Source organism: Rhinoraja longicauda, chromosome 13 (genome assembly GCF_053455715.1).
Source record: "Rhinoraja longicauda isolate Sanriku21f chromosome 13, sRhiLon1.1, whole genome shotgun sequence".
In the NCBI taxonomy this organism is placed as follows: domain Eukaryota; kingdom Metazoa; phylum Chordata; class Chondrichthyes; order Rajiformes; family Arhynchobatidae; genus Rhinoraja; species Rhinoraja longicauda.
In genome coordinates this window covers 18,140,939-18,154,663 of record NC_135965.1, presented here as the reverse complement: position 1 = coordinate 18,154,663, position 13,725 = coordinate 18,140,939, and the positions used below count along the sequence as shown (strand labels likewise).

General features: G+C 44.0%; 1 protein-coding gene across 2 annotated transcripts; it reads left to right on the top strand.

Annotated features, from left to right (window-relative positions):
- commd2 (COMM domain containing 2) lies at positions 1 to 12,335 on the top strand. 2 transcript variants are annotated; one of them, XM_078410452.1, is made up of 5 exons: positions 1 to 131; positions 3,970 to 4,047; positions 5,928 to 6,010; positions 7,860 to 8,033; positions 9,002 to 12,335. In XM_078410452.1, exons 1-5 carry the CDS (start codon positions 65 to 67, stop codon positions 9,197 to 9,199), a joined length of 600 nt encoding a protein of 199 aa, XP_078266578.1. In that variant the 5' UTR covers positions 1 to 64; the 3' UTR covers positions 9,200 to 12,335. The 2 variants fall into 2 exon arrangements, with proteins under 2 accessions (XP_078266578.1, XP_078266580.1); XM_078410454.1 differs by lacking the exon at positions 3,970 to 4,047 and having other exon boundaries at positions 4 to 131.
- Positions 12,336 to 13,725: the final 1,390 nt, after the last annotated feature.

The window sequence follows — 13,725 nt, the reverse complement described above, 5'->3', positions numbered from 1 at the left end:
GCGGGAGCGCGGGGCGGAAGTGGCGGCGGCCCCTCTGCCGAGGGAGGCTCGGGCCGGCGCCAAGATGCTGCTGGTCCTGGCGGAGGAGCACAAGGAGCACCTAGGCTTCCTGACGCGGGTGGACGCGGCCGGTCAGTGGCTCCACATCCCCTCCCCGGTCAGCGGCGGCGGGGGGAAGCCTCCGTGGGCTCGCTGTCCCTCTCCCGGGACCCGGCGATGGGAGGGTCAGACTCGGTCAACGGTCCCGAGGACGGTCCCCGGGCCAGGGCAGGCCAGGCCTCTCCCGGCCCCTGGGTCAGGAGGAGGGTGGGGTTGGGGGCTGAGAGGGGTCGGTCCGTGATGTGGGCAGGGGAGGTCTGAGGGAGAGGGGTCTGGATTTAAGGGTCTATGGGGTGAATTGAGGGGCAGTGTTTGGGGTTAGGGGTCTTGGGTGAATTGCAGGGAGCGGTGTGTGATGGAGTGGGGAGCGAATGTGTCTGTGGGGTGAAGAGAACGAGAAGGGGTCTATGGCTGGAGTTGGGGGGGGGGAGAAGTGGTCTGTGGGGTTTAGAAAGGGGAAGTGATCTGTGTAGAATGAGGGTAATTGAAGGGGTGAGGATTGGAGGAGGGTGATGGGGCCAGGGGAGGGAGGGGGGGCAGACGTTGGGTCAGAAGAGAGATAGGTCTTCAGGGTCTCTGACTTGGACAACAGTGCTTACAGATATATATTGGAGGTCACAGCCCTTTCAGTAGGGTTAAGAACTGCAAGAACAAAATTAAATGATAGCCTTTTAATGGAAGGCGATGTATGAGCTATTGATGATCATTAATACAAAAGAGAGAATGGTCAGATATTTTTAGTTAATGTCAATGATATGTGTTAGTTTGGTTCTCTGTACTTGAATGGTGCCAATGATATTTCTGTCTTCTGAAGTTGGCAGGAGTTCTGTTTTAAAGTATTTGCTGTGCTGAAATAGCAAAGTAGATGGTATAGACTAATGTTTGGAGCATAATTTCATCCTACATCCAATGACTAACGTAAGCAAGTCAATGGCTGCACGTTAATGATTTTTTTTCTTCCATCTGATATTGGTCACTGACCTTAATAATTCATCCTCGCTGTGTCAGGATTTGAGCTTGTTCTTCCTACTGGTTTTTCATCGTAGCACCTACCATTATGTAGAAACAAGGAACTGCAGATGCTGGTTTACACAAAAGGACAAAGTGCTGGAATAACTCAGTGGGTCAGGCAGCATCTCTGGAGAACGTGGATAGGCAGAGGGGAAGCTCGGAATCCCCAAGGACCGGAGAATTGAGGAGGAGGAAGGAGCCACTGGTGGCGATAGACGTGAGGAGTGGGCCGGAAGGATAGGGACCAGGGTATTGCCTCCAACACCTTCAAGGTCGGCTGCAGGAGGTGCCCCCACCCATGGACTCAGAGGCGGTTGGGTGGGGAGAGGGGGCGTCGTGTCATGGGCTTGCAGCAGCCTGGGGCTTACCTGGATCGGGGGCGCTTCAGTACTTCCAACAAGTGGACTGGGCTTTGGACTTTAACTTTTTCTTTGTAAATGGCACCAAAAATGGCGATTGTGCATTTGTGGGTTGTGCAAAAGAATTTCACTGTATTGTGTGCACGTGACAATAAAGAACCATTGAGGTGAAGTTTTGGATTGGGACCCATCCCAAAGTGGGGTCATTGGGGTTTCGGATTTGGCTAACTGTACTCATCGATTTCAATCCTGACCTGCTGAGTTACTCTAGTGCCTTGTGACCTACCATTGTGCCTTGTGTAATGTTAAATCCAAGGAAAAGGCATATAAATTGGCCAGAGGAAGCAGCAAATTGGAGGACTGGGAGAAATTTAGAACTCAACCGAGGAGGACAAAGGGGCTAATTAAGAGGGGGGGATACGAGCATGAAAGAAAGCTTGCGGGGAATATACAAACTGACTAAAAGCTTTTTTAGATATGTAAAAAGGAAAAGATTAGTGATGACAAATGTAGGTCCCTTACTATCAGAGACAGGTGAATTTATAATGGGGAAACAAGGAAATGGCAGAACAGTTAAACGAGTACTTTGGTTCTGCCTTCACTCAGGAAGACACAAAAAATCATCCAGAAATACTAGGGGACCGAGGATCTAGCGGGAGGAACTGAAGGGAATCCACATTAGTCAGGAAATTGTGTCACCGACTGAATGGTGTTCAGTTTTGTTGGGACAGAAGGCAGATAAATCCCCAGGGCCTGATGGTCCGCATCCCAGAGTACTCAAGGAGGTGGCCCGAGAAATCGTGGATGCATTGGTGATCATTTTCCAATGTTCTCTCGACTCTGGATCAGTTCCAGTGGACTGGAGGGTAGCTAATGTAACCCCACTTTTTAAGAAAGGAGGGAGAGAGCAAATGGGGAATTATAGACCTGTTAGCCTTACATCGGTAGTGGGGAAGATGCTGGAGTCGTTAAAGATGTTATAGAGCACATTTGGAAAGCAATGACAGGATCGGTCAAAGTCAGCATGAATTTATGAGGGGGAAATCATGCTTGACTAATTACCTGGAATTTTTTGAGGATGTAACAAGTAGGATGTGGTGTATCTGAACTTTCAAAAAGCCTTTGACAAGGTCCCACCAAAGAGATTAGTGTGCAAAATTAGAGCACATGGTATTGGGGGTAGGGCATTGACATGGATAGAGAGAGAACTGGTTGGCAGACAGGAAGCAAAGAGTAGGAATTAACGGGTCCTTTTCAGAATGGCAGGCAGTGACTAGTGGGGTGCCGCACGGCTCGGTGTTGGGACCCCAGTTATTTACAATATATATTAACAATTTAGAAGAGGGACATCTCCAAGTTTGCGGATAACGCCAAGCTGAGTGACAGTGTGAGCTGCGATGAGGATGCTATGAGACTGCAGGGTGACTTGGATATGTTGGGTGAGTGGGCAGATGCAGTATAATGAAGATAAATGTGAGGTTATCCACTTTGGTGGCAAGAACAGGAAGGCAAATTATTTTCTGAATGGTGTCAGATTAGGAAAAGGGAAGGTGCAACGAGACCTGAGTGTGCTTGTACATCAGTCACTGAAAGTAAGCATGCAGGCACAGCAGGCAGCGAAGAAAGCTAATGGCATGTTGGCCTTCATTGTGAGAGGATTTGAGTTTAGGAGCAAGGAAATCCTACTGCAGTTGTACAGGGCTCTGGTGAGACTGTACCTGGAGTATTGTGTGCAATTTTGGTCACCTAATTTGAGGAAGTCATTATTGCTATTGAGGGAGTGCAGCATAAGTTCACCATGTTAATTCCCGGGATGGTGGGACTGACATATTAAAGAAATGTTCGACTGGGCTTGTATTCACTGGAATTTAGAAGGATGAGAAGGGATCTTATAGAAACATATAAAATTCTTAAAGGATTGGATAGGCTAAATGCAGGAAAAATGTTCCTGATGTTGGGGGAGTCCAGAACCAGGGGTCACAGTTTAAGATAATGGGGTAGGCCATTTTGGACTGACAAGAGGAAAACCTTATTCACCCAGAGAGTTGTGAATCTGTGGAATTCTCTGCCACAGAAGGCAGTGGAGGCCAATTCACTGGATGTTTTCAAGAGAGAGTTAGATTTAGCTCTTAGGGCTAAAGGAATCGAGGGATATGGGGAAAAAGTAGGAAGAGGGTACTGATTTTGGATGATCAGCCATGATCATTTTGAATGGCGGTGATGGCTCGAAGGGCACCTATTTTTCTATGTTCTATGTATCAGAGCGATTGCAAATAAGATTTCACGGTAATTTCTCTTTAAGATCCTGGCATGTGATTTTTTTAAAATTGGATTGAAGCAGTGTAGAACACTGCACTGTTGTATTCCAATCTATTACCAGCTTCTTGCAAAGAAAGCAAAGTAGGAAAGAGTAACTCATTAAAACAGAGAAAATATTGCTTTGTTTTCAATATCAGACAAATCATTGATTTATTGCAATGAACATTTTTTTTCTGTTCAGTTGTAGGAGAATTCTGTCGAATTGCTGTGGAGTTTTTGAAGAAAGGCTCAAATCCCAAAATATTTGAAGGCGCGGCAAGTATGTTATGTTTGAGGAAACGGTGGGGCTTTGAGTTGTGGTGAATATGCTAACGTTGCTATTTTTCTATGTATTGTTAAGTGAGCACATCCTCCCATTGTCTTGCCCGTTAATGGTTGGAAGCTTTCAAGAGTTTGCAGCTGTGTCCTCTCGATTATCTGCTGTCTTAGTGTTTTCCTACGGTAGGTGGGACCATAACATAGATTTTCCATTAAAGGCACCGGCACAAAAGAATAATTCTGCTGAATGCAGCTACTTTGAAAGCACTCCAACATCAAATGCAACACAGTATTGTGGTCATGTGATTTGGATCCCGCTGCTAAAGGAAAGATGTTGTTAAGCTGGAAAGAGCACAGAGAAGATGTACGGGGATGTTGCCTGGACTTGAGGGGCTGAGCTACAGGGAGAGGTTGGGCAGGCTAGGACTTTATTCCTTCGAGTGCAGGAGGTTGAGGGATGACCTTGTTGAGGTGTATAAGATCATTAGGGGAACTGATAAGGTAGATGAGTCTTTTACCAAGAGAAATCAAGATCCAGAGAATATAGGTTTAAGGTGAGAAGGGGAAATATTTAATAGGGACCTGAGGGTCAACTTTTTCACTCAGAGGGTGGTGAGTATATGGAGCGAGCTGCCAGAGGGAGTAGTTCAGGCAGGTGCTATAACATTTAAATGACATTTGGACAGGTGCATGGAGAGGAAAGGTTTGGAGGGATACGGGTCAAACGTGGGCAGGTAGGACTAGTGTAGATGGGGCATCTTGGTTGGAGTGGGCAATTTGGGCTGAAGGGCCTGCGTTCATGCTGTATGGTTTATGCACCTGGTTGAACAGGTGAATGCTCAGATAAGAATCCAGAGAGACCATCCATTTCCTTGTTGACTGCAGACACGAGGAGTTGCAGATCTGGTTTTGAGAAACGACTCAATGCTGGAATAGCTTAGCTGCCTGACCTGCCGAGTTACTCCAACACTGTGTGCCTTTCCTTGGTGCAGATCACAATAGCAATTTAGGATGTCTTTTGCATAGTTTCCTTTGATTGTGTTTTGATTATGACCACGGTTATTATGCACTGAATCCTAACTCTCTTCCCCTATCCACTTCCAATAGAATCATGATTGCTGGGTGCCATTGAATTGGAAACCAGTTCTCAACTCTGTGTTGCTCTCTGGTGCAATAATGTAATTCCACAGCAATATGGGCTGACACCGTGGCACAGCTGGTAGAGCAGCTGTCTCACGGCGCCAGAGAGCTAGGTTCAATTCTGACTATGGGTACTGTCCGTGTGGAGTTTGCACGTTCTCCCCATGACCACATGGGTTTCCTCTGTGTGCGGAAGGGCATGTTTCCACACTGTAAATCTGAAGTTTAATCCCAAAGACGTGTGTGTTTGTAGGTTAATTGTTTTTTATAAATTGCCCCTCGTATATGGCAAGTGGATGTGATGGAAAGTGGGAAAACGTAGATGGTCGGTGGTCGATGGTCGATGGTCGATGGTCGGCGTGGACTCGATGAGCCGAAGGGTTCTGTTTCCCTGCTGTGCATCTAAACTAAATTAATAACGTTCCTGGGAAACATAACTTTACCTTGGGCTTTAGAGATACAGTGCGATAACAGGTCCTTCAGCCCACCAAGTGCGTGGCGACCAGCTATTTACAGAAGCCGATTAACCTACAAATCTGTGTGTCTTTGGGTGTGGGAGGAAACTGGAGCACCCGGGGAAAACCCATGTGGTCACAGGGAGAACGTTCAAAGTCCATACAGAGAGCACCTGTAGTTGGGATCAAACCCGGGTCTCTGGTACTGTAAGGTAGCAACTCTGCCGCTGCGCCACTGCGCTGTCCATGTCCACTGTTCTAGTTGTTGGTCTGCTTTCTCCTGCAGGGAAGCTGAATGTGAATACCGAAACAGTGCAAAATGGAGTTGAGGGGCTGATGTATCTGATGACGGAAAGCTCCAAAATGATGGTAAAGAGTTCAATTTGTGCATCCATTTCCTTTTGATGCCCTGTATTCTTTTAAACCTGAGGGATCTGTGTGTAGATTTTTTTCAGATTTTCCTCGTTTTCAATTATTGAATTGGTTTCACTCACTGACCGAGTCAGACGACCCTTAATCTTGAAGGACTAGGTCCCAAGATGTAGGCTGATGTTCCTCTGTAGATTTGACGGTGTGCTGCACTGTCACGGGTGCAGACTTTCAATGAGATTGAAAGTGGCGTCACTGGTAGATAGGGTGGTCAAAAAGGCTGTTAGCACATTGGCCTTCGTTAGTCAGAGTTACGTAGTATAGAAGTTGGGAGGTCGTGTTGCAGACGTACATATAAGACCTAAAATGTTGATGAGGCCGTATTTAGAGTATTGTGTTCAGTTCTGGACACCATATCATAGGAACGATATTGTCAAGCTGGACAGGGTGCAGGGAAGATTTAAGAGGATGTTGCCTGGACTTGGCTATAGGTGCCATGCTATAGGGAGGTGTAACAGGAACTTGAGGGGTAACTTTATCTCACACAGGGTGCATAGAACGAGTTGCAGGAGGAGGTAGTTGAGGCGGGTACTATCATGACAGGTACATGGTAGCACAGATTTAGAGGGATATATGGGCCATACGCAGGGAGGTGGGATGAGTGTAGATGGGACATGTTGGCCAGTGTGGGCAAGTTGGGCTGAAGAGCAATTCTAGGTGACATTATAAATTCACATTACATTATTTTGAGGGAGTTATTCTAGGGACCTTTCCAGTTTCTAATTCCTTGATAGCACTCTTTAAAACAAAAAGTTGATGGTTTGTAGATGGTTCGTTTTGTGCAAACTGGCGGCTGCTTTCAACTGCAGTAACAGCAGCTTACATCTATCTCTAGATTTTAAGATAACAACTCGGGACATTTATGCTTCACTGGAGTGTTACCAAATAAAATCAATCGAGTTGATTTCAAACTACTTAAATAGTTAGTATTCTTAACTACATGTCCGAAGAAGGGTCCCAACCTGAAGTTCTCCAGAGATGTTGCCAGACCCACTCAGCCACTTTAGCACTTTGTGTCCTTTTGTGTAAACAAGCATCCATAGTTCCTTATTTCTTTGCTAATGAATTAATAGTAGGGCAGGCAATCGGGGGTTGGGTCCAAGAGGTTTGTAGTGTATAAAATGTTAACTACCTTTAAGAACTGAGTACCAGATGGTGTGATTTCAGTCATCTGATATATTCATATCTTATCAGTCTTGTCATTTGTGTGAGTATGCGCCGTGTACCTTTGTGAAATAAAATGACCCACACTGGCAACTGCTTGACTGAAACCTGTGCTTGTTTCTGTTTAAATATTACAATATCTTCCAAGGATGGTTTTAAAGAACTTTCAGAAAGAAGGAGGAAGAAGCAGAAAAGTGAGGGGAAAAGGAACTGCAGATGCTGGAATCTTGTGTCGAACACAAATTGCTGGGGAGTATCTCAGTGGGTCAGGTAGCATCTCTGGAGGACATGGACAGATGACATTCGGGTCGGGACACTTCTTTAGACTGGCATAACGAACTGCAGATGCAAAGTCTGCATGGCGGTCCCGACCTGAAACGTTGCCTTCCATGTCCTCCAGAGAGATGCTGCCTGACCTGCTGAGTTACTCCAGCACTTCAAGTTCTACAGAGGCAGAAATGCGTTGGATGGGAATTTCCTGGAACTGTTATGGCCAGGAAAACTGGGATTTTCCATGTTTCAGTAGCTTGCTTATCACTGCCTTAATCCAGAAAGGAGTAATTGCCTCACTTTTAAATGGTGTTTAGTTTAAATGTAATGTTTAATAAATATAATTTGTGGATAGATTTCCGAAGTGGATTTCCAAGACTCTGTGCTTGTCCTGGGGTTTTCTGAAGATCTAAACAAGTTGCTGCTGCAGCTTTACCTGGACAATAGGAGAGAGATTCGGCAGATTCTGAGTGAACTGGCTCCTGACCTCCCGCATTACCACAATTTAGAGTGGAGACTCGATGTCCAGGTAAATAATCTAGATTACGCTGCAAAGACACGTGTCTTATGCTCTATACTACCTTTCTATGTTTTTTTTTTTCCTTCATTCCACTTCCTATGTGTTTAGGCAATCTAAATTGATAACATCATAGAGAGTTATTCAGAGTCATGGAGAGATACAGCATGGAAAAAAGCCCCTTGGTCCATTGAGACCACACTGACCATCAACCAGTTTACAATAATTCTACACTAATTTATTGTCTCCCTATTGTCATCAACTCCCCCTAGACCTGAAACTTCGCCTATCCATGTTCTCCAGAGTCGTGTAGGAAGGTGCTGGTTTATTCCGAAGATAGTGCTGGAGTAACTCAGCGGGTCAGGCAACATTTCTGGAGAAAAAGGATGGGTGATGATTTAGGTTGGAAACCTTCAGACCACTTCAGAGATTCTACCTGTCCTGCCGAGTTACTCCAGCACTTTGTGTCTATCTTCGATATGAACCATCATCTGCAGCGGTAGAGTGGCGCAGCGGTAGAGTTGCTGCCTTACAGCGAATGCAGCGCCTGCGACTCGGGTTCGATCCTGACTATGGGCGCCGTCAGTACGGAGTTTGTACGTTCTCCCCGTGACCTGCGTGGGTTTTCTCCGAGATCTTCGGTTTCCTCCCACACTCCAAAGACGTACAGGTATGTAGGTTAATTGACTGGGTAAAATGTAAAAATTGTCCCTAGTGTGTGTAGGATAGTGTTAATGTGCTGGGCGGCACGGACTCGGTGGGCCGAAGGGCCCGTTTCCGTGCTGTATCTCTAAATCTAAATCTAAAATCTAATATTTGGCAGGGGTTATGTTGAGCGAGTCTTTGTTGTTCCAATTCCATTGTTATTAAAGTAATATGTTGTAAAGCTACAAGTGAGAGTATTAACTTTTTTTCTCTTGGTTATTGCAAGCCATGTGATGTTGGGACGGGTCCAAATGTTCGCTTGTTTCTTCCATCAGTTAGCCAGTCGTGCCTTAAGGCAACAGATCAAACCACTGCTGACCTTGAAGCTGCATCTGGAGCAAAATGGCCGCCGCAATGCCAGCGTGTTTCAGACTGACCCTGCCACCCTCCTGCACCTAATTCGCAAGCTGGAGCAAGCGCTGGGCGAAATGAAGACCAACCATTGCAGGAGGATTGTGCGCAATATAAAATGAGGAGATTGGAGATCATTCCTCGTGTCAAACTGACGGCAGAATGAAATCGAGGGAAACATGCTATTTTGTGTACTGGATCTTTAAAATTTGGAAGCACTTTTCAGAACGACAGTGGTTTTACTCTTGGTGTTTATTGGAGTGCTAGAGCACAGGAGAATTGCCCACAAATAAAATGTAACGGAGTATTATTAGCTGGAGTTGTCATGGTGCTCTCTCTTAAAGTGCTTTATATTGATCGCAATCCACTGTTAAGATCTAATCTCCAGCTGGTCACACCTTGGGAAGAGAAAAAAATAACAGTAGGGATCAGTAGCGGAATAATGATGTGTAAAGAGGACTGTTGTAATCAATTGTAAAAGACAGCTAAAGTTAACCAGGGCTGGGGGAAGGTGGGAAAATAGTTCTTGAATGGGGACAAAAAGAAGGTAAAACTAAGGCTTCCAGGATAACACTTACTTTTCTACCTCTAGGTGGGGGGGGGGGGGGGGTTTAAATCAACGGCAGGACTGTCAGGATACGTCCCCGCTCAGTCTGGTGGCAGCCATGTTCTTGCATGCAATGAATTTGGGCCTTGATTGTATGCGACACAAAGCTCTCCACAAAAAAGGCACTGAAGTGGCAGCTTTGCTGGATGCAGGGAGGGAACTTGATGCTAGAGATTAGGATGAGGGCATTTTGCTGGCTTAGCTTTTGGAAAAGCTGCACTGATGTTGGCATTTAACAGGGAGCATGTTGGATTTGCTGTCAATGGACTAGGATTTGGACTTGGACAAGCAGTTTACTACTTGGACTAGGATGAGAGGGGAGGGGGGACGGGACAACAATCCCAAGTATAAACCTGTGAATTTTATAATACTTACAAAGGATGGTCTTTCTAAATTGTTATATTTTTGCATATTCAGAAGCCAATTGTCGGGGCATTTAATATTGTTTAACTTTTTTTCCAGTTGTAATTCTTACGTGACAATCATTACACATGACTGGTAGATCAAAGTCATAAGCTAAAAAAATATTCAAACTGCCAGTTCTAATTTGTAGGGGTCTAGTGTGCAATGAAGTTTAATTTGGAATGCAGTTTCTAGTGCATCCATAGCAAACTTAAGAATGCTTTCTAAATCAGTTGCAGGCTGTGTTAATAACAGTTAAATCAGATTATTAGTGCTTTTGAAATATTTATTTTCAATGCGGTATAGTGTGGATAAAAATAAAAACTTCCCCCTGGAAGAACGTCAGCTGAACCTGGTGTGACTACTTGGTTTCATGGTTGTAATGTGAACATTTGAATTGCCTGGTTTGTATTTTTTGTTGTTAACTCATTGCAAAGTCACTTCTGCCCAGACACTCCTGCCATGAATGTTTTGCTAAATGGCAACGCGTACAGAACCATGACAACATCTTTGCCAGTCACAATCCATTGTAAGTGCAGAGGAAACTAGGATTTTCATGTTGCTCTTGGTGACGTCAACGTTAGGGTGAACATTTCGCTTGTAGTGACAATGTTTGGGGGAACAGTAGGAAAAGTGATTAGTAATGTTTGTAGAAATGTAAAAGGATAGCATTACACTTGATTCATTTCTCGCGCGCACCCCTTGTTCGGTTTTGCTTTTACTTATGATTGAAAGCAGATTGAAAATGGAGCCTTTTTGGGTTGGAAAGGCCTTGAGATGAATGCAGAATTCAGCTAATGTTCTTTCGTTAGATTACCCATTCATTGTGCCATAGGCAAGCTCCATTAAAATGTTTTTTCTAAGTGCCGAGTGGTAGCTGTAAACCATTAAATTGGAACAATAAGGGCTACCTAAAATCATGCTGACCGACATCTCCAACATTTATGCTAATGGCACTATTTGATCATCTGTATATTCCCATTTGAGTATTTAAAACTAATTCCAACCATAGTCTAAAATGGTGATTGCATTACTGGCATATTTCCCTTTATACAATGAACATTTGGTCAGATGTGTTTTTTCACTTCATAACTTTTTTCCCTACTGTTTGAATTCTTTCCTGACTTTAAAGCTAGTTTTGTTCTGTTATTTGATTGACGATGCCAGCCTATAAACTATGATGACATAATCATGAAAGTTTAGTCCAAAATAACTGGTACCAGATTTATGAGAAGGCTTTGGGGAGGTCAATATTTGTACCTGATATAACAGAATTACCAAACGATTGTTTGTGCCAAAATGTTATGCAATAAGAAATCTTGTTCTGTTTAAACTTGATTCTTAATTCATAACTCTTGTGCCTAAAATGTTATAAAATACTTTTGGATTGTTTAGTTTTGACTTCCCCTCGTCCATGTAAACTTGCTTGATACAAACACGCCAGATATTGTGATTACCATTTTGTTGCCATGCTGAGCTTGCTTAATACTCATTGTGCCACCACTTTGTTGTACCATAATGTACTGTACTTTAAAATTAATTGCTGGAGGAGATATTGTGAAATCTGCCTTGGAGACCACCGTGGTTTCAATGTATCTGAAAATACATGCATCTCAAGATTTGCATTATAAACTGTTAAAGTGAGCTTATCTTAAATATTTAGGGATGATATACAGAATATTTTGTTTTAATGTTTTAAGCCATATTTAGAAAGATGGCTTGTATACTTCTCAAGATTCTTTGGAACTTAAGTTTAAATAACAACTCACCAGAACATGGGTTGAGAAAAGCTTTCTTTGGCAGAACATGCATTACCAGGACTTGTTTTCCACGATTGCTAAATAGAATAGGAATGATCCCTGGAATTATTAGATCCATTTGCGGAACCACTTCCAGCTCCTGTGAAGGAATTATTAATTAATTTGTGGGTGTTGAGAAACCTCTTGTATAACCTTTTTGCTCTTTAGGATCATTTCAATCTAGTTTCCAGATTTTTGTTAAACTGCATTACAGTTACTGTTGTGTACACAGTCATTCTGTTAAAGTGTTCCTTAAAACTTGCAGAGGATTTCATTTGTAAGATTGAATGTTTGTGGATTATGAGTGATGGGTACAATTGACAGCAGAGGGTCGGGATGCGTTAGATTACATCTGCAGGAACAAATGTGATTTGAGTAATCTGGATATAACAGCTTTGAGTTAATTGAAGCTGCTTCTGAGGATATGTAATTAAATGCAATTTTTTGTTTGACAAACCATGTTTAATGTCTTTACTGGAGCATTAAATAGAAGCAGGCATCCATTTAATCCGTTGTGGCTTTTCCACTGTTCAATCCCATGACCTTTACTGTAACTCTAGTGTCTCCTAATCCCTTTGATTCCTGAGAATATCCAAAAATCATTGACTTTTTCTTGCATATACTCAAGACTGAACCATGCAGGGTGGCACGGTGGTGCAGCGGTGGAGTTGCTGTCTTCCAGCGCCAGAGATCCTGGTTCAATCTTGACTATGGGTGCTGTCTGTATGCAGTTGGTTTGTTCGGCCCATGGCCGCCTGGGTTTTCCCCGGGTGCTCTGGTTTCTTCCCACGCCCCAAAGACGTACAGGTTTGGAGGTTAATTTAGCTTCGGTAAAGTTTGTAAATTATCCTTCGTGTGTAGGATAGTGTTAGGGTATGGGGATCGCTGGTCAGCGCGGACTCGGTGGGTCGAAGGCCCTGTTTCTGCGCTGTATCTCTAAGCTAAACTACAAACATCCCTCATGGGTAGAGAATCAGAAAGATTCATTGGCCTCCAAGTTGAATGGTTTCAAAGGTCTTTTATTTTCACGAGTACCAATTAAGGTACAGTGATATTCATATCACCAGACAGCCAGACCAAAAAAAGCAACAAGACACACAATTACATAAAAGTTAACAAACATCCACCACAGCGGATTCCTCATTGTGATGGAAGGCAATAAAGTCTAATCTTCCCTCATTAAGACATATCCTGTCTGCCTAGAATGGCTAAAGCCTTATAGACTCGCAGTCATACAGCTTGGAAACAAGCCATTCATCCCAACTTGTCTATGCTGACAAAGATGCCCGATCTGTGCTAGTCCCATTACTTTTATTTGGTCCAGATCCCTCCAAACCTTTCCTGTTTAAATGCTGTTGGTACCTGCCTCAATTACTTCCTCTGGCAGCTTGTTCCATATACCCACCAGCCTGTGTGTGAGTGAATCCTAGTTCCACTGTAGCCGTAGTATCAGTGCTGTTGGTGGCTGCTATTTGTATACATTGTGTATGCAAGCAAAGAATCTCACTGCCTAGTCACATGTGACAATAAAGTAGGAAAATAACTGCAGATGCTGGTTCAAATTGAAGGTGGACACAAAATGCTGGAGTAACTCAGCAGGACAGGCAGCATCTCAGGAGAGAAGGAATGGGTGATGTTTCGGGTCGAGACCCTTCTTCAGACTGATGTCAGGGGAGGGGGCGGAACAAAGGAAGGATAAAAAGTCCGTCTTAACCAACCTGATCTCCTGGTGGCTCAGCACTTCAACTCCCCCTTGCACTCCCAGTCTGACCTTTCTGTCATGGGCCTCCATTGTCATCGTGAGGCCCAGAGCAAATTGGAGGAACAGCACCTCATATTT